Below are 26,938 nucleotides of genomic sequence, written 5' to 3'. Positions count from 1 at the left end.
ATTAAGGAAGAAAAGCCATCCAAAGCTCTACTCATTGATGTGAGTGGTCATTAAAAAAAAAAAAAAGTCCTTTTTAAAAAGACCAACGCATTTTAATCTTCTGAGCTCCAAGATTAAATTTCCTTTTTTAGCCTTAGTATCAATTATGAGTATGAATAACTGTATTCACTTCCAGAATCATCCCAAGTACCATACACACTTAATCTAAACAAAGGAAATGCCAAATTGTGTCACTGTTATTCTGCAGCACTGAATTTCAAGAAGTCCAAACCTTAAAATGCTTTAGGAACTTAGAAAGTGGCTGACTAATCCTGTAACCACAAAGACAAGTTATCTCACTGTTTTTTTTCTTTCAGTAACTGACTTAGAAACCAAGCTAAAAGGTCAACCTGTCTGGACAAGCAAAAAAAGAAAAAAGAAAAAAAAACAGAAGAGCAAAAAAGGAGCATCATTTGCTTATAAAACACACTTGCTTGCCAGAGATTTGATTAAGGAAAAACATAGCAGAGGTTTTTTTTCCTTCTCTAAGTGATTATGCTTTAATTTTCTTAAGTAAGAGTACCAAAATACCTCTGGACATGCTAAAATAAATCACGTCATTGGGCTTTGAAGATCCAGCTAGCTGCACAAATCAACTGTAAAGTACACAGCTGACCAACATAGGTTGGGGGTTTCTTGGTTTTGTGTGTGTGTGTTGTTTTTTGTTTTGTTTTGTTTTAAAAAAAAAAGCAATCTGTCAGAAAATGCTGATTCCTTTAAACCAAATGAATTTTTCTACAAATCTGAGAGGTTTAACTAAGTTCTGCCAGGAAGGGTATGTGGGTCTGTAATGGAGCTTCCTTCCAATCCAACATACCCTTTCCTCCTCTCTCCCTTGCTCTGAAGGGCTCTGCTCACTTAAGGATTAACGATTTATTTATTCAGGATCACTTATCCTGAATAAAGCAGAACTCCTGAAGAAGTAGAAGTAAGAATACCTGAAGTAAGAGTGATTCCTTCACACAATATTGCTCGGTGTACTATCACCATGAAACACAAATGTGATGAAGCGGTAATCAATTTGTTAACACTAAATCAGTATGTGAATACAGTCTTCATTAACAATGTGCAGTGAGAAGTTTGCTACTGGAATATTAGTATCATTAACTTATCTGAAGACTTCACACACTTAAATCTGCAATGCACAATGAAGGCTTAAGACATGGTAAGTAGCCATTATAGTTTTAAACAACTTTGGCCTAACACTTAAAAGTATTAACCTTTATTCAACAAATGTTTTTAATTTGTGTCTTAGTCTCCCAATTTATTTCTGACTCCAGGAGAGCTGCTGCAGGGAGTTTGTTCCAGGAAGACCACACCAGTTCCCCTACCTCGTGTACCCAAAAGTGAGGTTCCCGGTCCAATGCTGCTCTGCCTCCCCTCCTTCACTAAGGGAAAGAAAGCAATAGCCTCAATTTGAAGTCAAGGAAGACGGGAGAGAGAATTAAAAGCTTTCTGAGGAAAGACTGAACTATAGAGATTTCCAGGGCATTTTGAAAAATTAATAGCTGCATGACTGTAGGAGAGGCTGTTGTCTTTAAAACCAGGGGCATATGTTTAGTATCGCAGAGACAAATATTTTTTTGGGACAGTCCTCCAGTGAACCATCTCCATAAAACCCATGTCGCATGAACCTGCACGCCTCGCCATGCAAGGCTTTCCCAAGTGTGCACTATTACTTGGGCATCTATTTCTAATGAACCTGCATGATGGCAAGACACAAAACACAAAGGAATTAAGCACTTAATTTCTGAATAATATTCCTTTCAGACTACATCAGTCTTTATGTATTAAGCTAGTCTTTCTCCCTCTTTCTTGAAGGTCAAAGCTTGGGTTCGGAAGCTATCTGGTCACTGAGGTTACTGAAATAAGAGCTAAGGCAAACCTCCCAGGATACCCTGGCCACTGGAAGCAGCCACAGCCAACTGCAAACTCCATTACCTTCTCTGTATAAGCAAGACCTCAAACATGCCTCACACATGATGAAACTCCCCCTGCAAAGTCTCCTGGTGAGGTAAGCAGGGAGACACCCAGTAATTACACGCACCAAGTAACACTGGCAATAAGCAACATCTAGATTTTTCTGCAGGTTTTATAGTACCACAAGAAGAGGGTACACAAAGGCAAATGCACCAGGTCCAGAAGTCAGAGCTGAGATAACTTTGCTCCTCCACAGTACATCATTTCAGGCACTTGTCTGGATGAGACCCTGCCCATTGGAAAGTATTCAGAGAGGCTTGATGGAGACTTTATCCCCAGGCTTTTCCCTTATGGTCCAGAGATACCATCCTCCAAGAGGCAATCCAGAGCAGCTATATTAGGCTCCTGATGCAGAGAGTCCCCGAAAGGAGCCCTTTTTGCTACAGATAAGAAAAACCTGGACAAGCTTGTCTTTTTAAGCTACATTACCCTTTACAAACATTTGTGCTGACAGATGAGTTGCAAGAAGATTTTAGAAGCATTTCAAATAGATCTCATTTGAGCAGCAGTGTTCTTTCTTCAAGGGAAATGCTGTGCCAAGAACACACCCAGCCTTGAAAACAGATCTCAAGGCGTAACAAGGCTCAAACAGGTTTTCTAAAGAATTCAGTATGCTCAGAGACTTTTCCAACATCACACCTTCAATTATTAATTCCTCTTCCCTTTCTCCCAAAGCAGAAATGCACGTTGCAGCCTGACCTTAAACATACAGCAGTAGTGGAACAAATCCCATGATCAAAGACCCTGGCTGAAGTTCCGTTAGTTACTTAATTCATCCACAAAACTTTCAGTCAACGTCTCAGCTGATTAAATACTACAGTAGGAAAGGGGCCTCAAAGGTAGTCCAGGATGTTGAATTTACAAGTCTGAATACTCTCATATAAAGTTGATTTCACCTTTCATTATTTCAGTTTCCACTAAGGACTATGACCTAAGCAATTCAGCACAAACATCAGCAACTCATTTTACTTCCCACTCACCGCAAGTTTCATTTAAAAGCCTTATGTCACAGAAGGCCTGCTATATACAAAAATATAGCAAAAATGAAATTTTGACAGCAAGTTGTGGCAGTAAGTGCTTTGCAATCAATGTCAGTATGCACCAAAGTGAAAGCAGGTGGTGAACAATGACCCTGTTACCAAACATAAGACAGCAGAAATCCATTCTCTTCCACAACAGAGATAAGAGTCAAGCCACTGAACTACCTTTTTCAATTTCAAATATTGCTAACAAATTTTAAAACCAAATGTGGTATCTTCTGGGGTTTTTTGTGTTGTTACAAAGGGAATTTAGAAACGTTTACAAAACCTACATACATAGAGCTTGCTGTAAATCACACTGGTGGTTTGAAGCAGCCATGAATTCAATGAGGTTTGCAGTAAGGTTCAGAGCGTCTTCCTCATGCAAATGTTACAGAAGATTCAAGATCACTTAACAAACAATAAAAGAGATAAACAAGCTGTTCCTGGGTTTATTTTTAAAATGACTGTATGTTTGATTACAAGGTGACAAAATGAACCATTTTTCCTTAATAAAGATGTCACTAGTTAAAAGTATTTGCTGGGAAGAACATACTAAATATGCTGAAAAGGTAATGCTTAGAAGAAACACAACAATTAGCAGAGCTTTAAAAATTCTTGGCAGATGGCTGAAGGAAAAAAAAAGGAAATTCATTTAAGGGACATCAATGTTATGAATCAAGGCAGGTGACATTTAAAACCAATGAATAAAACATCACACAAACCTGTCTCTTTATAAATCATACTTCACAGTGGAAATTACAGCTAGGTACTGCACTTTAAGATCTCCCTCAATTAGCAGGAGATACCATGGGGTTTGGAAATTAATAGCTGTCTATTCTGGACTGTCTTCTGTTGTCAGAAAAATATTCTTTTTAGAATCCGGTTCCCCCCCCCCCCCCCCCAAAAAAAAAAAATTATGGTCTTAATGCTCTCCCATTGAACAAAAGCTTTATTTTAGATTCAGCACAGCACAAACAAGTTTACTTGTTTCCCAACTAGGAATCAGCCCTAGTTCCATAGGACCTACACAGGGTTATCTATCAGCCATCCCAGATCTGGCTTTATCTCTCAAACTGATGAATGCCCTAGCAAATAAATTCGCTTTATGATCAAAGTAAGACTATTGGAAGAAATCAGTGCCTGAGAAGTAATTTTTATTCCAGACACCACTGGGAAAAAGGGGAGTTCAGGACAGATGAAGGGAAGAAACTTTTGGACAGAGAAATCCCTGAAGATTCACTCGAAATGTTTGGTTTAGTCTTGGAAAAAATGTTACTGAAAAAAACTCTACTTTAACCAAACTTTTTTTTCTTCTACACAAAACTATACATATTCAAATGAATTTCTGGAACAGTCAATCTTCATTCATCACACAAGGGTCAGAGTAACTTGCTCTCTTAGAAAAGAAAGAACGTATTGCAAGTTTCATAATAATTCAATAGAAATCTCAAGATTCTCAAATAATCCCATTTAAATGACCTGCAAATGTGCACTCTCTAATAAAGCTTTTTTTGCTCCTGTCCAAGTGGATAGACTTTCTGGAGTCTTAGTAACCAGCTTGGATTATTTACTTGAGTAATTTGGATGGGGGAAAGGAGGAAGAGAAAGATTAGTGTAGAGGCCCATATCTGACACCTTTACCAAGCTGCTTAAAAGACAGAAGTAAAAAGAAGATAAAGCTCAGAGGATCACAGTAGAGTCAGGAAACACTATAAAATGATAAACTATAAAAAGTCACTCAACAGCAGCTTACCCATATAATACAAGTGCTTTTCTTCTAGCATCTGCCTTATTCATGTATCCTCAGCATGCCTTCTTCCTACTGCTAGAAAAGACCCAAATACCAGCTCCAACAAAATGAGGGCCAATTATTTAGCCTGCCATCATTTTCAAAGCCTGCAATTGTACAGAAAATACTCCCAAGTTTTTAATCGATCGAACTTTTACAAGGACAGACAAAAGGCAGTAAAGCTATAAAGCATCAATATTAGATTGCTAATAAATGCTATCCAAATGAATGTTCAAGAGAAACCAAAGACATTGAATGTTCCAGGTACTGGTAGACAACAAGCTGTTCACAAGACAAATGACACCTTCACAGACAGTATACAATAAATTAGAGACTCTGGTCATTGTAAAGCAGAACGTGTTTACTGTTATTGATATGCAATAAATCACCTGCCCTCTAACAGTTCCTCCCTATAAATCACTTCCAGTGAAAGAAACAGATGGTTCCAGTATGCAGCCATTCTTCACCACAGTCCTGAGCTGGGAGAAGAAATACACTGTGCTGAGTGATCTCCATTTTTAACTGTAGTTGTTCTATAGTGGTGCTGGGGAAGCAGCAGAGCAATACAAGAGACGTTCACACTGTGCACCGTGAGGTACCAGCTGCAACGTTTGCAGATTCACGGCAGGGCTGAGCAGCATACAGAGCTGCAGTCTGCATCAGTCACCGCACTTCCCTGGTTTGGACTCCCGCCTGCAGTGATCCATCGCGGTTGGCATCCTCACTGCCTGGACCACACCTGATATGCATAAGTAGACTCTGATCTGCAGGCATTGTCAGGCTGGTGTCTACCACCAGACTCAAGAATACAATATGATCCTAATGCGATTTGACTTGCTTTGAAAGAATTAAGCTTTCTGTAAACTTTTCAGTAAGAACTTCAGTCTCTTGCTATCACACCAATACCTAATTTGTCTAACTAGAAGGAAAAGGATTCACATTCATTATTTCACCGCAAACCAACAGCCATTTGTCCAACTGAACAAGCTGAAGACACCATTGGACTAACACACTTTCCTTCTCTGCTGGTAAAGAGGCCAGAGGTGGTTTTACTTATTTATTTTAAAATCTTTGTTTCCAATGTAATGTTTCAAACTACTAAGTAAAAGCATAGAAATGAGAAATTAATAAAAAACAGTATAGCCCAGGTGAGAGCAGCATAATGAAACATTGTCTCAATAAACAGAAAATTACTACTTCAAGAAAAAGAATTATACTTCCACTCAGGTAAGAGGAAGGCTTGCTTTCATTTACATTATACTTGTAAAAAAGAAAGATCTAAGCAGTAGCTGTTAAAAGCTCTGGATAGAAGCTGCTTATAGACAGACAAAAAAAATATCATGGTTTCCTATCAAGTAAGTACAAATGGACATACAGTTATTCACAGTTATTTAAAGGAGGCTGCAGTTGCGACACCAACTTTTAGAAACTGGACTTTATTAAAATTTAAGTGGTTTCTTGATGTTTTGCTTCAACTGTTTGCCAGACTATTGGTTTATCTCTTATCTGAACAAATTGCAATCGCAAGTGTGAAATATGTTTCTATTGCTCACTCCTTTCTCCCGCTGGCTTGGTGAACCATCTAACTCCTAGAGCTTCCCGCTCCAGGGAACCCCTCTGAGGATTCCGTGTAAGGAAGAGGAATGCTGGCTGGAGCAAGAGCTTCTAAACAAAACCAAAGACCACAGTAAGCAGTCTACAGACACTTCTGAAACAAAGATGCCTCACTGCAAAATTAGTGAATTTTAAGGAGCACAGTCCACGGAGAAGTCAGGTATTGACAGCAAGCTGTGGCCCAAGCACTTTGGAAGCAACAGGCTAGACAACTGGTTACTGGAAAGAGATCTGTAGCTGTGCGATCAAACCCAGCCCTTCTTCCAACCCCTGTAACTCAGAAAGTCCCTTCTCCGCCCGTCTCTGTCTAGCAGATGGTGAGGTGGAGACAAGAACTGTTGCTTGTACATGAGGGCTCTGACTGTACAGCCCTGACAAAAGTGGCAGCTGATCAGCACCTGCATTCTTCCCCCCAGTCAGAGGCAGTAACACCTCCTGCTCAGCCTTCCTTCCTTTTGCCCTGCAAAAATTTCAGAAGCAACAGTTCTACTGCTTGCAGGACAGTCTTCCCCAGCAGTAGAGAAACAGATGACACTGTGCACTGAAAAGTGATAAAGTCTGTTTTGGAACTGGGGGAAATCACACCAATCTTTCCTGTCCAAAGAAATTCCCATCAGCAGCCAACGAGACACTTCTCAAAGGGAGCTAAAAAGATGAACTAGTGCACAGAATAGCACTCACAGCATGGAAACACAAGACCTGAAACACAGGTTTGCTCACGGCAGACTGAAGCGCGGTGAACCTGTGAACAAAGGCCATGACAACAGCCATCTTCCACAGTCCTTCCACAGAAAGCTGAGAAATTTGCTATGTCTACTCTTTCTACTGCAAACCTTGACACTCTCAAGGATATACGTTAATTTTATTTTTGTAAGGAAAAAAGTTCTGCTCCAAAGTTTTTCTGCTTCAATGAGAGAACCTGTGAAGGCAGTCCCCCTTCATTAAGCCAAGGAGTGAGAAGGAAAGACCCAAACTACTGGCTGTTGGCAATTGTAGGAAGAGGAAAGGTCTGTTTCACCAAGACGTAGCAGATGCAAGCAAATCAAGGTCTTCCCAAAGGAAGCAGGATACTTCTTAGGAAAGAGACATAAACCTTGTTTCTGAATGTTAGCTTCCTTCCCAGAGCTGCAGCAGCAGCATGGAGATTGCCAGTGCAGAAAATGACTGCTGATGGTTGCAGTTCTCCACTGAGGTTCTGCAGGTGAATGGCAAAGCTTTCCTTCAAAAGCTCAGCTATCACCTGGTGTTCTTCCAGTGAAGCACAGATAGCTAGAGCAGCTAAAGACAACATAAAAGTGTCTGTACCAATTAAGCTCTTGACAGGCCGCCTTACACAGGCCAGGAATGGTTGGCAGATACACAGGTGCTGGAATCAAAAAAGCCTTGGAGCAAACAGCTTCAACTCCTTGTGTAAAGCCTGCGGAAAGACTTGATGTCCTGCAGTACTCGTGCTGTAGTGTCTGTTAAAAGTTCAGGTCCTATTTGACTCCACATCCAAAACAAGCCCTTAGGGTACTTAATTAGCATAGATTCACTGATATGTGAAAAATTACGAATTAGAGTTACAGTAAAACCTAAGCGCAACACTACAGGTACTAAAAAAACAGCAGTTGCATCATGATGGCAAAATTCAAGATTGACAGGGGCTCTACTGCCACTCATTTTCACCAGTGAAACCACACTCATGAAGAAATAAAACTGAAAAGGTTTCAGTATTGTCATAGCTACCATAAGCTATGAACAGCTGGAACCTGCTAATTTGCTAACAAAATAGGCTTTCAATAAAATGATTAGTGATATAATACACAACATTCATGACTTGATGAAGCACAAATATGTGCTACAATAGGTTTGGCAAGACTGAAGGCCACAATAAAAAAAAAGTGATCCCACTTTAGCCACGAGTGATATTAGAATACTGACCTGCTCAGAGTAGTTAAAAGGCTTTTAAAATAGGAATAAGCAAAGGGTTTGTTGTGTCTAAGGGCAGGAAACTGCACAATTAATTTTGCCATGTGTTACAGTACCACTGAAAGATTAAAGTGAAAAAATGTATGACATTGTCTAAACAAATCTTCTAGCATTATTAATTTAAGTCTGTGCAACAGCATGTGACTAATGTTCACTGGCAAAATTAAATTCAACTACAAAAATTTTGAGATCTGATTATGGCAATTAGGAATTCTACATACAATGCAGCCTGCCCATTAACAGCCTACCCCTGCAGCATTTTTGTATTAGAGTTTGTTATATTCTTCCTCAAAGCAAGAATTTTTGCCCATAATTAGTATTTTTGCCTCCATGTTAAATAGATCATAATGTTCTTGAAAACTTTTTTTGTAATCAAGCAGGGCTTAAATCTTTAGAGATCCTTGTTCAAACATGAGTAGGGATAAACATTAACACCACTGGGCATTGACTAATCAGTTATTAACTTCCACCTCAGAAATCCGAGGCTAGAAATACACTGTTGGAAATACACTGGGTTTATGCCACCTCCAACCACAACCAGGACATAGCCAGAGCATTATGTCTGGGAGGAATGGAGTTCACCACCTTTTAGAACAGGATCTCTGGGTTTTCAGCTCTGCAGTGGCTGACTTGCTCTAACCCTTATCTAACATGACATTGCCATTGTGATATAAATAGTGTCTTAGTTGCCTGCTTCAGAGGAACAAAGTTAGTCAAGAAAAGGTCAAACGGTTTTGCCACAGGGGAAAAGAGCAAAAATCTTTTGTAATTTAATATTGCCTTTTTTTTTTTTTTGGGGGGGGAAGACAGGAAGCTCCAGGTGCTAGTCACATAGGAGGGAGAGGAATACAGAAGAGAAGACAAGGCATATTTATCTAGTCTGCAGTAGCACAAAGCAATAATATTTCAATCATTTCTTAAGGCCCAGGAGGAACTCATATTCACCTAGCATCTCACTGATCTCATCTTTACTTGGAATCCTGCAAACTCTATAGACAAAGTCTGCTCAAACCTGCCTACTTTGGCAATGCAGAAATAAGTCATAGCTGCAGGCAAGTCTAGGACAGATGTACTTGATACACCTACTAGTGAATGCATATTTTCTCATTCCACAACGCTTATTGCATTGATGCTTTCAATTAATAAAGCATTAATAAACATGACTTTTACCCATAGCTAGCCAAATCGATCTATTTTTAGCCAAACAGGAAAAATACCCAGTTTTAAGTCTTTGAATATATTACACAACCTGAGGTTACTGCTACTAACCCTCAGATAAGCACCACAGAAATACACACATGTATTTATTAAGGTTGCTTTCAAGCAGTTTTCTTACCCTACAGAAAAGCAAGCAGCTCTGTTACAAAATTTGCATGCAAGACAGGCTGGTATATTCATACACAGTTGAACTAGAGAAATACATACAGCTGGGAAGCAAAATTTCTACAAATTACTACATGAAGGTGACCCAAAGCCCGATTTATTGCTAGCTTTTATTGCTTGCTTTTATTGCTTCCAGCGCACTGGTAATCTATGCACATGGCAATACTTCAGTACTAATGGCAATCAGTAAACAAGGTCACATGCGTGTCAAACAGTTACTTTGCACATTCTAAAAATACTTGTAGGTCCTGTTTGCTAGAATGGCACTGACCTCTCCTTGTGTCATCCGCGCTGCCTGTGCCCCTCACTGGGTGTAGCCTGCACCTATAGCTCACGGTATGCATGGCAGAATACATCCTACTCAGTGGAAATAAGGGTAACTGCTAAACTTGTTAGCAACCAAATTAGAAAGTAAAATAATTACAGCAAATTTCCCCTTGGGCCATCTTCTGCAGCCTACAAAAGGCTTCTAAGATACTCCAAACCAGCCCATCTTTCCTGGGAAATACCACACATTGAAAAATAATTGTTTATCATTAAATTAAGTTACAGCATGTAAGGTGAATGAGATAAACGGAGTATCTGATTTGACTGGAATCGTGTGTTTGGCCCAGACCCTGTGATACACAGGCAGCTTGCAGGTTATTTTTGCAGAACATGTTTATGCAGTAACTTTAAGCCTTCAGGCTAAACATAATAGTAGTGCAAAGCACTGCAAGAGAGGGAATGCAGCAGGTCCCCTCAGCTAGCCATCCTTTTCAATCTAAATAGGAAAATTTGAGATGCAGCAGCAAAGACAACAAAATACATGTAACAGCAGTAGTCTATACAATCTGTACAAAGAGAATGAAGGGCTCCAGCTATTATTCCAGCCTTAAAGTAAAGCATCTCCTTGAGTCGTGACTAGCAAAGGGATTTCGCTTTCCACGCTGCTTTGTGAAGGTGGAGTGAATCTCACCAACTACTGAATGCAGCATGACAACCTGAACCACGGGCAACACGAACAGACATCATAAGGGCGCACAATGCACTTAAAGTAAAAAGTGCTTGCAGTGAAGTATCATTGAAAGAAAATGCAGCAGATGGAACAGTGTTCAGCAGAGCATGCATCTTCTGGCATTTTGAACTCAAACCAGAAATTTTCCATCCTCACGAAAAGAATTAAATAATAAAATGTATGAACAATAGATCTTTCTTTGGACTTCTGAAAAATTCCTGAAAATTCTGAACATGTGAACTTTAGTCAGGAAGACTGAAATTGAGGATTTGAGAGAGAAATGAAGACAAGCTCGATGTTTACATAATAAAACGAAACCCAGTGCCAAAGCTTGAGAAAAACCAAGGAAATTCAATGGTTCTAACACTGTTCTTTGTCAAACACTACACAGTCAGGATTTGCATTTTCCAACTGCCATCTGGAATTCTATTTTTTTAAATTTTAAATGCATAATGGGGAAGTAAAGCAAGATAGCTTGTACCTTCATGTCCTCAGGCTTTTTTTTTTTTTAATTTTGCTTGTTTTTAAACAAGGAAAGTATACAGATAATGACTGGTTATGATTACCAAGAAATACCTAAAGAAAATGAGTTTTTCAAAATGCCTCATCCAAACGCATTAGCAATTAGAGTCTCCTCAAGTTTCCATTAGTCCGTCAAAACAAGAAATAATCTTATAGCAGCTCTGACTAAAACTCTTAAAGATTGTCACATTGATTGAATTTCAAAGTATAGACTTACAAATTCGTAGTCTCCATCCTGTGGTACTTTCCAATCAGATGAATTTTTTGTCTGGCCAGACACATTCTTCCCAAAGCTATTGATTTGATTCTCCTTCTCCTTCTGCTCAAAATATTCAAGGAATGATGGTTTGGCTGGCTGCATCGTTTCATCCCTCCCTGGAAATATTTAAAAAAACAATTGTTTTGAAAAATATATTTTTGGTTATACTGCCTTACATCATGCCCAGAAGTGATTTTATTTTTTTAGCACACACTAAATCACGTAGTACTGCTGAAGTGCTATTTTTTCAGAAGCTTTTCAAACATAAAACTGACTGTACAGTGAGAAAATTGGAGAAGGGAAGCTTAAAGCCCACCACACAAGTGATTACAATGCTGGAGGCCTTGGCCTCTAGACCTGCAATCCATCCATCAAAGCACACTACCACGTAACTGAGCTTCATGCACTGAATGCTAGAACTAAACTGCTACCAACTAGAGAGGTTGGGTTTTTTTCATCCCAGCCAGGTTGCATGCACTGCAAAATATGCAAAATTCCAAAACTAAACAGTGTTGTTTTACAAGCAGAAACTCATCTTTATATTTATAAATGGAATAGTACGAAAGTGAGGCTTTCAGAGACCATGTCTACCATACAAATATCACATAACTTGCCTTGCATAGAAGTAGTAAAGTTCTACATTTCTTGGGTAGAAAGGATTAATTAGTTTGCAAAGCTTCCTTTTTTCTTTTTATAAACAGTCAGTTAGTAAGTTTTCAAGTTTACTGCCCTAGTTTTCTTTTTGTAAGTTAAATTCCTCTGAACACACTTCCTTATTGGATTACTCAAACAAGTCAGATACATAGATTAAGCATTCATTCTAGACTGCATTTAAGACACTCGAGGTAATAAGAAATGGGCAAGGGTACAAAGAGACAGAGGAGTCAAAATAACCCCCTAAATATGAATACTTTGATTTTTAAGAGCAGGTCTCATAAGCCTCCCAAGCACCATTCTCAATAACAAAGAGTTCACCCATTCTGATGGGTGAACTAAGGATATAGCCAAGAGCACAAAGCTTTAGCACAACTAGATTTACATTATTTTTATTTGTCTAAATTATTCTTTAGAACAAGCAGACGTTAAAAGAAAAGGAAGAACGCTGCTGATCCATTAAGAGCAATGAGCTAGTAAAACATTGTCATAGGGTGCCTAGGTATGTTGGGTAGTTGGTGGGCTTAGGGATACGAGCACTAATGTATCCCTTCTTCCTTCAGCCATCACACTATCCGAATCCCTGCTCATGTGACTTAAGTACCATTACATACAAATAAATCTAGCAACCCATTCAGCAAAAAGGTTTCCATCACTGAAGGAAGAAATGCAAGGTCACAAGTTCCCAGATCAAAGCAGATCCCCAGTGCTGTTTGGAGAGAGAGGAGGTGGGCTCTATGAACAGAGGCAGCTTCAGCTGTAGGGTGACGACAGCGCAATAGGGAAGGAAGTGATGAAAAGCGAGAGGATGAAAATACTGATTCCTAGCACAGACTGCATGAAGGCAAATACAGGAAGAAAACACAAAATTTAACTTCACAGCAAGACCGAAAGACCTTCACTATCTCCAAGGGAGGATTTCTTTACTAGTGCAAGCAGTGCAGCATCAGATGCTGCCCAGACTATTCACACTTAAAACTGGCCTGTCCTTGTCTCACAAGGTATTAGTGCAGCTAATACCTTGTGAAGAGTCTCAATGTAAATGAAGAGGCAGGCTTGCACAGGAAACATGCTTTAACAGGGCTGCACTACAACACCATGACAGCTGCAAACGCAGCTAAAGGCTACTCGCAGCTTAATGCCTTTGTGCTGCTCTTTACGATAAAATGCTTCACAAAAACCTGTGAGCATAATGGAAGTAAGCACTATAACAATACCTAGTAAAATGTTTTTGTTCTGATAAATATGGTTCTCTAGACACTGGAGTAGGTTAATCATACTTGAAACATATGTTTTTAGGCAATGCAGAAACCATCTTTTTCAGAAAGCAGGATTAGGACTAGAGTTAACAGAAAATGGCATCAGAATAGCCTAATTCTGGACTGTGGAAACAAGTTCACTGTCGAATGCTGTACATTTGAAACAAATATAATCTGTCAGGCAAGCAATCAACCAAAAGTTTAGAGCTTCAGACAAGCACACAGGGAATGGAGCCATCCTTTGAGGGGTTTGTGGGGTCTGCATAATGCAGAGACTCTCCTACAAGAGTTTGCACAGAAGGCAGGCTATCACAAGACAGTACTCACTAAGGACATTCAGCAGTGCTTTCCTCTTGAAAAAATATTAGCTACTCTGGAAACCCATTAAGATTTAATCACCAAGTATTATTCTTGCACATAAAATTGCCATCCAGTGATCCAGAACTTCCCTGGCAGACTCTGTCTGATCCTCAGACAAGTGTATGAATTCCGTGGTCAGCTCCGAGATACTTTAGGAAGTTATTTGTCTACAGACATGTTAAATACAGAACAAATTTCCGCAAAGTATGAGAAATCTTGGCAGGATATTTGGGTTGTGATACTGAGAGAACTGTGGTTCTACACAGCCTGAAATGTCATGATGCATTTTGAAAAAGCGCTGCATCGTACTACTGCCTCTCCAGGGTCAGCTAAAAGCTCAAGCATGAACTGAAGTGCTTATACTTTTGCACCATGTCAACTAGAGCAAAGACAAATTATTCTACCCTGGCAGTAGTTCCCCTTTTTTTAAAAAACAAAACCAAAAACCTCATTGTACAGAATTAGATCAAGACAGACACCTTCAGACAGGCTGCGTGAAGGTCAGTCAGGGAACACGTCTGCGAAGTGGAGAACAGATTTGCTGTTGGGAATAATTACTGAAATACAATAGCAATCCAATTACTGCTAAGTGATAAAATATTTATTTAGAATGAAGTAAATACACCCCCCTTGTATTCTGCTGCAGTCCAGCATGCTTGAAGCAGGAGGTAAGTTGTTATGGCCAATCGTGGCAATGTTTAACACAAAGAGATTTTGTAGAAATAGAGGAATTAGTAACTACCTAGGCTAACCTATACACAGCTTACCAACAGCCAGTCTAGGCCTCAGTAATTCAGGCTTCCTAGGAAAAAAAAAGAAAATCTACATCAAGCTTGTACTCTCTGTTTTGAAAACAGCTGTTTGCAGCATAGGAGACTTTGAAAGCAAGTGTTTCACTCCAGTGACACTGGCTTACTAATTTCTTTTCTACTTATTTACTTATTTTTTTAAAGACTGAATTAAGCTCTGGCATGAGCGAACAGAGTGTCACTTAAAGTAACCACGCTCATTTCCCCACATCTTGTATTTTACCAAGAACTGCAACATTTGTAAACAACTAGTTACATCTACTGAACAACAACCTATTGCAGCATCACTGACTTATCAAAAGGCATAGCCAAACCCAAGCTTTATTTAATAAAACGTCTGTTTTCATGCCGCAGTGAAACAGACAAAGAAGGAAGCACATGAAGTGGTGGGGATAGTTTATAATCCTGAGGAGTACAACTGGATTTTCAGCCCCCCAGTACAAGTGACCAAAAAGCTGGGGGGCTGCAGAAGGCTGCCGGGACACCGAAGGGGTCTCTGCCATGCTGAGAGGGTGGGAAGGAAGGGGGTTTGTTCAGCCTGGGGAGGGCAGGAGGGGCTTTAGCTGCAGTCTCCCACCCCAACAGACCATCAGAGCCCCGCTCTCCCCAGCGAAAGGATGAGAGGAACGATCTGAACTGCAGCAAGGGCAACTCGGCTGAACATAAGGAAGAAAGTTTTCACAACAGGGATGGTTGTGCAACGGAGCAGGGCTGCAGCGACTGTGCAAGGCCCTGAGCAACCGGATCTGACATTGCACTTGGTCCCAGCCATCACACAGGGAACTGCGCTGATGACCTCCAGAGGCCCCTGCCAAGCCAAGCTCTGCTGCGACCCTCACTCTTCACACCTGCTGTCAGACACCTCTAACCCTGCAGTCACCCCAGGCCTTTCAAATGCATGCAACATTTAGTCACCAATTTTAGTACCTTTCTACACATCAACATGTAACACTGCATCTTTAGTTAATGTTGTTTTGGGTTTTGTTTGGGCAGGTTTTTTGTGTTTGTTTTTTTTTTTTTCCGGAACTGATTAAAATAGAGGTTGCTAACTGACAAACAAAAAATGGAAAAAAGCTAATATAAAATGAAAAATATCTGGAATAAAGATCTAAAATGTCTGAAATTTTAGTTGCTGCTATGATCTCAGTAGGGGTGCGTATGCAGCAAGACCAACAGAAACGCTCCCAGAGACAGAAAGACATTACACCAAATCAATTATCATCCCAGCATGACTGGATTTCTTTTAGTCAATCCTGGCACTTAACAACAGAGTCGTCTTTCCAAAGATGATCTGCTATTAATTCAACACAAGAATCACACTGCTATATCTTTAAGATTTTGATAACAGGCAGCTGAAGACAAAAATTGATCACTGCTATTTGCAGAAGCAGAGCTGCTGAAAGATGACACTGCACTGAACATGTCTGTGCCAAAAAGCATTTAACTTCCTAGTTTTATAGGGTTAGACTAAAATACGAACATTTGACAGAAAGGGAGATCACAAGCGTGGCAGAGAAGAGCCTTTTATGAGAAGGTCACCCTGCGGTGACAAGAAAGGCTTCACCGTGCATTTATTTTGGAACCTAAAGAGTTGCTTATAAGGATGAGCTGCGAGAGCTCCCTGGAGCCATTAACGGTCTACCATTTAGATACGCAGTCATCATTTTAGGAGCTATATTAATTACACAAATGGAACACCACAGCTCTGCTGGAGCTGGTCCAGCTGACTGCAGAATCGCAGGTTTGGGCTAGCTGTACAGAGCCACAGGCGCTGGGAGGACTGCTCGTCATTCAACCTGCTGTGCGGTGAAGAGCAGAAACCCTCCACGGAAAACTCACCAAGCGCTGCCTGGTATTAAGTCATGTTTAGAAAAGTATAAGAACATCAGTATTGTTGTGTGTGAGAACAGAAAAAGATGTGGAACTGGTGGGTCCAAAGGTAGAGAATGCTGTAAATTGTGAACAACAAATATCCCTTTAGATTTTGATTTTTAAAGAAGCACCATGCTAAGCTTACTACTGGTTTCAGTAATAGTGTTACCCTTTCAGCACTGGAAAGCAAAGTCCAACTGCATCTGGTACCATGCAAGCTGGGACAGTCCCTACTCAAAGCACAAACAGCCCAGACAAGCCAAAAGACGACTGACGGATACAGGCAGGGCACTGCAAGAAGCTAGTGAGGCAACATCAGCGACAGCCTGTGGCCTCAGCATACTGGATCTTCTCCCCTGCTAGGCTGCAGCAAGGGCAAGTTTTAAGAAAAGACTAAACCAATGTGTTCCCTCCCAAAAAATGTCATCTGTCTGAATATTTGAGGGAATGAAAGAGGTCAGTCTTAGTGGCTGACTGCAGCATACAGACCTCCTTACATCAAGCAGAAGATGACAAAGAAGGTGTGGAGAGCCTTCAAGACATTTGTATTTCCATATGATGCTGCAAAGAAAGCAGAATAATAAAGAAGAAACAGCACAGTCAATTAAACCAGCAACAGGTTTACTTTTTTTTTCCCAGCAGTAAAGAATATCTGTGAAACCAGATCATTCAGTATCATCTAGTCCCAGAAATCAAAGCACTCATTTTGCTGATTTTGTCAAAGTAGCTTGCGCAATTGAAAACTTTGAGAAGCTCATGAGCTTCAAAGGACGCCTTCAAAAGGAAAGCAGGATTTACAAAGTCCTTCTATCTATCTGAACAAGCTTGCTGAGTAATGAAACTAGAACTTCTGCTTTTCTCTAAAATTATTCTTCTCTACTCAAACTTGACAGCAGAAGGATCCTTGTTTTGTTATTCTTTCCTCTTGAAAGAGATTGCTATTATCTACCTAGGGTGAATTCTAGAGTCACAAAGCTTGTCATGAGAGAGAAAGATGACCTCAGGAACACATTTTGTCTGCTCGTTACTCAAGTCAGTCAAGTTAATACAGTTAATACTTAAAATACCTATTCTTGAAGCCACGGTGAGAGGTTTCCTCCCTTATATCACAAAAATTGGAGCTAGAGTTGTGGCTGGGAACAGTCAGGAGATCATGCTACAAATTCATCTACAAAGAAGGTAATGTAAATCAACAACAATGAAATGATCAATTCCTACATCAGCAATATAAAACTAAAATGTGATACTTGGTACAGGTATATGTATTTGTCAAGATTTTAGGAGGCTGCAATCTTTAGAAAGACAACTGGCCTCAGCTCTGGAGAACACCTGTGTTTACAAGAATGAGGTGTCAGGAGCTACAAAACCAAAAATTAAGTTGACTTGTGCTAGGAAAGTATCATGAACGCCCTGCACAAAGCTCAGGAAGTTGCACCCCTGTGAGCAGGAGCTCAAAACAGCTCTGCAGAGATGCAGAAGGGCACTCACATTAACTTTAAAGAAAGCAGAGCTACCATTGCCTTTAGTCAGACATAATGCCAGAAAGGATCCCCTGGGACGAGCAGCACAGTCTTCTGCTATCATATACAAGATTATATTGTCCCTTTCACAGAGGGATCAAGATCTATTGTAAAGCAATTGGTTTGCTTTGTTCTTGCTGTTGACAAGCTTGCTGCTCTCCTGGAGTTATAAACCCTCTCATTTCCAGTCTGAAGTTTATGGGTAGCCAGCGTATATGCACTTGTTCTTGAGCAAGCCTCAGCTCTTTGGCATTCAAACCATTATCCTCTACAGTGTTCACCTTCCCTCCTTGCCCTTTTTAAGTTTTTTAGGAGTCCAATGCCATCTTTCATTTTAGTGGTCTAAATAAGCATAGATCTTCCACTGACTTCTCACGTAACAGGCTTAGTCCCCAGTAGTCTCAGTAAGTTTGTCTGCTTTAGATTGAATTATGAAACTTTAAGGCTTAAAATGCACACGTGTTTAGGATGCACAAAACAGCGCCTGATGATTATGTGCAAGCAACACTTCATTAATATTAAATTTCAAATGGAATTGCAGTTTTATTTGCTTTAGGCTATTTCTTAGAGATCACAGATGAACTTTAGCAGCTGGACAGCATAATTTGTACAGTATGAACAGGACTGAGTCATTTTATGCAGCAGAGCAGAGAGATGCCAATTTATTCAACCAGAGCAAAAAGTGCTCCATCATTAACGAATTCACCCCATGGCATCACAAGCTGAGATTTCCTCACATTAAAAGCAGACCACGTAACACTTCATATATATTGAAGCTTATGAGGACAAGTCTTCCCATAATTATGGCCTATCTCAAACTAAATCAAAGCAGAACATACCTGACAGGTCCTGCTATTAAGAAGGAGCTCCTAAATGACCATAAAAATCAACTCTAGGTATCTTAACTAGTCTCTTTTAATGAATATAAAACATCAAAGTAATCTAAGGAGGAGAGTACCAACACTCATCCAAAGCTGTGGTGTATCTAATTGAGGACTCTTTCTGAAAGAGGAGGAAATCCTCACAGTAATGAAAGCTGTTTAAGACCAGGTTACCTCCTTTTGGATCTCTTTCACATAAAAACTCAGAAAATATTATAAATATATAGCAGCTTTCTTCCTCCATCACAAATTTTCAGTGGACACCTTACGTCTTTCACCTCATTAGCCTGAATTGCTAATTTAGTCCAGCAACCACAGTACATGACACAGGCAGTGACATGCAAAGGTGCATCAAGAAAGAAGGGAACATTTCATATCCTGCATCATCTGGCTCAGGTTCTGATGAATCTTAACGAGAAACAACCTCATTGACAGGGATGCAGTCTTCAGGTCCAGCACGCTGTGGGTAACAGCTCAGGCTCCCCAAAGGGCATATAATCAAGTAAGCGTTTGTTAACACCCTTCCTATTCATAACCCGGAAACTTATTTGCTTATCTAGAGAGAACAGAAAACAACACGGCAATGAACATTTTTTTCCTGAAGCTTGAAAATCTGCTGGTAAAAATTAATTTGGTTTTAAGCTTCTGCAATTAAGGAATTTAAGAGTTTACAGAGTTTTCCTCATTCCTGCTCAGGAGGAAAGCTTTCTCCAAAGTTTGTTTTGATCCAGTAGGAAGTGAGTTTATTCTTAGAAGAGACAGGTAGGTTACAGTTTGCCTGTACGTGCAAATATATGCATGCGTATGGGACAGATATCCTTACTAAGTGATTTACTACCACTCTGTCTCTTGGTTGAGTCTCCTGAAATATATTGCCTCCTGTATGCTGTTCAGGACTCTGTTACCCATACTCTCCTTCTTTCTCAAGGCAATGCTTCTGTCCAGAAAAAAAAAAAATCCCCCTACTTTCTATCCCCCACCATCACAAATGCAGGGGTGCTTAATAATCAAGTGTTAGGAACCACAAAAATAGCTGTGTTAAACACGTACATCTCTTTCTCCAATTTCAGTGTCTCTGAAAATATAAATATTAACAGATGATTAACTTTGTCTTAGCATTAAAGCTTTGTCAAATATTCAGGACAACCAAAAGTGAACAAGCATCCAACTTAGATCCTGGACTTAACTTTTCTTCATGCACAGAACCACTATTTCAATTGCTAACACACTGCACAGAACTCCAGTAGCCTACCACTATTCAAACAGAAAACACAAAACTCACAGCAAAAACCCAACAACAAGATGACAGCATATACAACTCCTCCCATTGCTCAAAGATAGTGTCTGCATGTCTGCACAACTTGATATAAACTCTTAAACAAAAGGTGCTGGCCACTGTTTATGTCACGTTTGCCAGCAAGGCTGCTATTAAGATAAAAGTAAAAAAGTAACACAGCTAGAAGACTTATCTATGAAGCTTTGTATTCTCCACACCTCAAGAGTGGCAGTACAATGCTTCTTACAGTTCGAGAAGAATTTAATCAATGTAGGTGTTTCTATAAACAGTGTGTTATTTTAATGCATAACGCTAAGAGTGTTTTATGGTCCAATTATGCCTAGATGGACCAGTTTATTTTAAACATGGAACTGTACCACTGGACATTAATAACACTAAGTAGCGGGAAGCTGCTCTGAAGAGCTATTGTCTATGGAGAAAATCAGAGGCAAAACACAGCCAATATCTTTGACATACACATGATGTAAATCCTGACAAAATGTGGAGCTATTCTCTACAGTACCTGCATCAGCTATTCAGATAACATGCATCCACACATTTTTGGACAACTACTGATATTACACCACCTATAGCTACCTCAGCTACATACCAGTAATACTTTATTCAATTATAATATTAATGCAATCACATAAACCTTCTGCCATCCATATTCATTCTGCTGTTCACATTACAGATTTTACAGTCATTGCTTCACATGAAAAATTACAGGTTAATTAGTGGAGACAGAAAGTTTCCCGAATCTTGGCAGTAACACTTCTCTGGTTTAGGTTTAAGTGTCACCAACTGGATGCTTCACAAAGCCACCAAGACTAACAAGCTTACTTTAAATCATTTTTTCTAATAGGAAAATTGCCAAGTTTGCATCCCAGCTCATTTAATTTGCTAATGAAACCCAATCTCCCCTCAAAAGGGGAAATACCTTTTTAAAAGGACACAACCATGCTTAGCAGCATGGGCATGGTAAAAGCATAACAAGACCCAATCCACCCCTAACTTTATTGTAAGAATTAAGCCTAGAATTGTTTATTTTAAACATTCTCAAACTATTAAGAATTTTTACGTACACATTACATTATCAAGGTAGAGGCAACAGCGTTATTAGAGCTTCTGGTCTACCCCTGCACCAGATGCTCTACTCAACGCGTGCCACATTAACAAAAACCCCACACCCACAATTCTCCCACCCTCTCCAAATCCCTCATTCACCTCGACCCAAAAACCAGACAGTGCAACTCACGCCACTGTTGGCAGTTCTACATTCTCCAGTGTAATTTTATTTGGTGTTTAAACAAGCAAGAGGCACTTTAACATACAAAGTAGGACAGATTATAGTACTAGACAAACTAGATTCTATTTCACTTGGATCTGATCGTATTGCAGAGTCCAAGGAAGGCAATATGTTTATCTGCTTTATCATAAAATTATGTTCCACTCTTTACATCAAAGAGAAACTCATGCCAAGTTTCCACTGTCTAAAAACCTACAACAAATAAAGCAGAAAAAGCAAAAAAATAAAGAGTAAAAAAAAGCTGCACTGTTTACTAGCACTATATATTCTCTCATAGAAAAATCACAAAAAGATTATTTCAGACATATTCACAGTTCAAAAGTTATTCCCGCTCTCAAGCACAGTGGAAAACGTCTCTTATTACAAATGACTGTTCATCTATAGTTCTTCAGCTACTTCCAAAGTTTTCCTGGAACGATTTAACTGCATACATAAGCGATCTGTTAGCAATCAATTTATAAGTAAAATGTGTCGCAGCGCAATTTAGGATCTGCGGTTTCAGGCAATCACTTGAGTGCTTTCACAATGCGTAACAGAATGTGATAGTGACATTTTTAATGCTGCCTGAATATTTATATTGAGTGCCCAGAAAAAAATAATTTAAATGAAAGAATGAAAATGAAAAGAACTGAAAGAATTTAATGAAAGAATGAAAGAATTTAAGCAAACAGAATTACAGCTCAATTGACTACAAAACAAAACTTCCCCTACAATGTAAAATAGTAGAATTTAAGAATGCTTTCCCTCTGAGCCTGAAAAGTCATAAATTGATTTATGCAAGAATCACTTGCAAGGCTATTGGAAGTTGTTTGCTAGAGATTTCTAAGACAATCCGGCCTAAAGCATCATATTTCAATGTCCTCTAAACACTTTTTACATTAAAAAAACCCAAACAAACAAACCAAAAACTGTTGAAGACACAGATTTATTTTTTTTAAATTAGGAGGAAGGGCTAGAACACAAGCTCAGAAGCCTGCAGTTAAAAAGCCCCAGACACCTAGGAAAGCTAAATTCTCTTACTAATGTTGTGCAAGAAAAATCAGATCTTTTTTATTGACTTAAAACAGGTTTTATTGTGAGTCATAACACAAGCTGCCAAGTGAAATATAGACTTCTTCAACAATATGAATCAATGAAGCTTCTTCAAACTCAGTGGTTTCCAAACAGCATTATTACATTTATATTTAAGATTACAAAAAGAACTTGCTCCAGAGAGTTCTGCAGCAGGCTGATGAGCTTTACAGTTAAATCAATTTAACTGAATGTTAAGAGAACATGAATATGGAAATGGCAAGCTGAAAAATGGAGCTACAGGCAATTCACATGAAGGGCAAGCTGCTCAAAGACACTGCCTTGCAGTGCGTCCAAGAAAAACACAGAACTGCTCTGTGCTGTAGCAAGAATTTCAGCATTACACTGCTGGGGAAGGAGGAGAATAAGGTATTAAGGAAAAGTTAAGTTTTAGTCTGGTAGAATCATTTTCATTAACATCAGATTTCTTGGAATCAAGGTACAAGTTATCAAAATGCAGCACACCCTGCAGCAGAGTGCTGAGGGCAGCTGGGTTTCACTAGATACTACTGTGTGAAACCCAAATCGACATGAAAGCAGTACCACTGTCAACTATCACTTGCACCCAGGATCCCAAAATGCTTCCTCCAGAAGGCAGAGCTGCTCAAGCACTTCTGCCGCATACTCAGCTTTGAACACTGTTACACAGCAGCAGGTGAAGAACAGAGTGTTTAAGAAGTCTGAAGTCTAAGAGGGGCTTAAAATAAAAAACCGACTCTCTAGTCACAGAGATCTAGAGCTCTTAGAGCTTGTTCTGGAGCTCCCTCTTGAGGTTAGATACACTATATTAAAGACATTGCTATATCCTCATAACTGATTCTACTCAAAATGAGAGTATGTCCTTGCAAAAGAGATATTATCAAAGGCATCTCCTCAAACCTTTGTACACTACTTCATAGAGAGCATTAGATGCTTTTGAGTTACAAGCACTGCAGTCTTAAAAAGATGGTGAGAAGATAAGCACATGGTAAACGCAGGAAGATAAACTGAAGAGGCACTTTACTTACACACCTTTGGTAGCCAGTGCAGGAGCACCACAGACAGTAAAACCTCTGTCATCAGGAAATGGAACAGTACACACTGATGATGAGAAACTAACAGTGTTGTCTATTTGTACAGAAACCGCAACTTCCCTAGGTTTATTTAAGGCTGTTAACATGTCCCACTCTTTGGGTGACCTTTTAGCTACTCTAAGCATCCATCTGTTTCCTTGCTAGAGCTACCTTGTTCCACAAAACCCGATGGTATTACTCCATTGTCTTTGTTGCCCTAAGCTGCTACATGGGCTGACACCTCTGTCTTTTAATGTGCTGAATCAGTGTTTGACAAAGTTTGGAAGACACTTTAAACGGGTTCTGCTGAAATTTCACTCTCAAAAACAGTATCTTCCCACAAGCTCTAGAGGGCCCCCACATGGAAGAAGCTTTCAACACCAAAATTCCTGAGAAAAGGACTTCTCCAAACTCCTGTTGAGAATTTTTTCTTCTCCCACAATAGCTAAAGGTTCAAAATCAGATGGCCAAGGAAGTCTTTGGAAGCAGTGCAAGGGCCAAAAGAGCAAGCCTCGCCTATGGTGGCCGTATTTTACTACTGCTGAGCCCCCACTCAGCACTTTCTCAGTCCTTGAACAAACATCCATGCTGGCCAACTGAGTCACCTAGGATTATCTCTGCCTCAATATTGTTGAGAGTACCCAGTCAGTGAGAAGGGATTTCTATGAGAATCCATAATTGAGAAAATATTGTTTTTCTTCTAGTCATACTTTTCCAAGGAGGCTCTCCCTGCCATCTCTTTAATAAAAATAAAAAGAGATTTTGAACCCTTTTCCAGGTCAAGCTGTGAGGTCTTCACAGGGATCAAAGTCCCATCATTTTAAATCTTACATCTTATGACAAGGCTTGTAGTTTTAGTAAGCTTTCCTATTTTAGGGCAGAATGGATTTCAACTTGAATGGCTCAGAACAGCAACACACAGTTTATTCAGTTGTCCTTAGTGATTAAAGTAACACTAAAGAAACACACAAGTCTAGAGAGATGCTAGGTCCTCCCACTGCATGCCTTGCTGTGCTTGAAATGTGCAAGATATCTGTCATTTCATAAACGTATCCCTTAATTTGATGCATCAATTCTTAAACAGACTTGCTGTTTTCAGATGCCAGGTTACAGCCAGATCACCTTCTAAAGTAACACAAATTTTTTTTTATTAACCCTATGCTAGAGTCTCCCTCCTCTACATTCTGTGAAAAGAGACAAAACAGACCAAAAAAGAATCAACAAAAAAACCATACAAGCTAGAATCAGATCTTACTCGATCAGCACAGAAGCTTGTGGAAATTGTGCACAACTCATCAGCTATACCAAGTGCAAGACTAAAAAGAATGGCTTGAAACTTGCACCTAGAAAGGGTCTCTTCTCTACTGCCACTGGGCATTGGCCTAAGAGTTTTAGCTCCCTACAACTAAAAGACATCACAATAAGCTACCAAAAATATCAAAGCAGGTTGGGAATACATATCGTAGCCCACATTAGGTCCTAAGTAATTTTCTAGAAGTTAAAGATATTTTCTTACTTTTCATCGTGCCCTCCTCCTCTTCCTCTTCTGTGTTTATGACCATTGTACCCAACTGGGATTCCAAGGTGCCATCATGTTCTATCATTGTGTTGGCTCCATCACTCATCGTGTTGATAGCTCTTATGGTACCAGTTTCATCTCCACTCGCCCTCACCATGGTACCTGAATCAGTTTCATCTTCTTCCTGTACAAGGATGCCATAAATACATTTTTACTGATGGTGGTGAAGTCCTATGAAGAGTGGCTGTATTCAAGGACACTAGCAAGCCTTACTAATTCAGAGATTTTTACAAATACACACGGAAGCAAACGACATTTTGTTTTATGCACTTAGTTCTCTCCCTGTCATCCCCAAGCAGGTAACGAAAAGTCTTCATACTTTTCTGCAAGCGTGATAAATAAGAGAACAGATAAATAATCAACAGAAGCTTCTCAATGCAACATGTATCTCATTTCTGACCTGGTGACCTGTCCGTAAGAGTAGATTAAATACTCATTCAGTCAGTAGGGTTTCTATTCATGCTGCCACTTTTAACAGTTGACCTAAATCCCCTATGTCAAATGGTACAGTTCACTGAGGAGTTATTAGACAGCAACAGGTCTAAGTCTGGAGTGCATGTGGCACACCAAAGAAAAATGGTCACCCTATTTTTTAGGAGTCTGTCTTTAACATTTAGGTAGTTTTACTTGCTATAAACTTCAGAAGCACTGAAGAAAAATGAACTGATTTGCAAATCTTTAAAAAAGAATGAAATAAGTTACCAAAGTCTAGTCATTTTTTCAGAAGAAAATTGTTTCTTATCTTTTCATTTGTTAACAGGTATTAATAGTATAGAAGTTTGAATTTTTGCTGTCAAGGCTCAAGAGACTGACTCTGTAGGAAAACACAAGCTCCTGAAACAAATCCTGGTAGGATAACTTCCTGGCAGATAGTTATGTTAGCTGGTGGTAGTAGTTTCAGTAGGTGGTAGTAGTGTAGTTTCATTAGGTGTTGTGTGCTTCACTAAGTATATATTGCGACTAGGATCTAATGAAGAACAAGGTCAAAATTTCCACAATCTAGTTGCTTGGAAATACGGACCAGCTATCCAACTACAAGAACAGAAATCACTTCCTAGGTTTACTGTAGAGTTTCTAGGCATCTCACCTTGGATGAGATGCTCGTGTTTTGTTGTAAGGATGAAGTTCACAGTTCTTTATGTGTGACCATGGGCTTACTGATCTGTATTAGCATTAGGGGGAAAACACAGGTCTCGCGCATCAAGCTGTAATACCTCCATCTCAATGTCATTGAAAGAAAGAAGTACACCCCTCCACGTTCTGATGTTCCATGCATTTTATCTGTTCTGTCAAGGGTGTCTATATAATTTACTTCCCAACCTCAAAACCAATAGCAAGAGGAGGAGAAAACTACATGAGATGTTAATGGAGGAAAAGTAATTTTATGTGGAGATGAGTGGGTGAGAAGAAGTAATAAATTTGTTAGCTACACATCATTTAACAAAGGACTACAGCAGAGATTTCCACAGCACTTGGGAAGTGCTTGGGAACACTTTTCTGCTAGCAGACACGGAGTAGAGAAGCTTCAGGAAAACACACACACTGACAGAGACCACTCAACTCCGCTACAAAGACACCATCTCTCAGCAATGTGACTCCAGATCAGTCAGAAACAAAGGAGAGAGGGTAGGGACAATACTCTTAGAGTCAACATCATGGCAACATGACCAATGTTACTTCCACACTGAACAAATAGGCAGTCCTAAACTGGAAAACTACA

General features: G+C 39.6%; 1 protein-coding gene across 1 annotated transcript in view; it reads right to left on the bottom strand.

Annotated features, from left to right (window-relative positions):
* The window catches only part of STK4 (serine/threonine kinase 4), a 47,894-nt gene that overhangs the window by 11,390 nt on the left and 9,566 nt on the right, over positions 1-26,938 (bottom strand). The window contains exons 9-10 of the mRNA XM_072879144.1: positions 25,156-25,342; positions 11,535-11,692 (exon numbers count right to left, since the gene is read on the bottom strand). Coding sequence (XP_072735245.1) covers positions 11,535-11,692; positions 25,156-25,342 — 345 coding nt within the window. The remainder of the gene's footprint in view (positions 1-11,534; positions 11,693-25,155; positions 25,343-26,938) is intronic.

Source organism: Ciconia boyciana, chromosome 14, assembly GCF_034638445.1.
Source record: "Ciconia boyciana chromosome 14, ASM3463844v1, whole genome shotgun sequence".
In the NCBI taxonomy this organism is placed as follows: domain Eukaryota; kingdom Metazoa; phylum Chordata; class Aves; order Ciconiiformes; family Ciconiidae; genus Ciconia; species Ciconia boyciana.
This window is presented reverse-complemented; position numbering and strand designations above follow the sequence as displayed.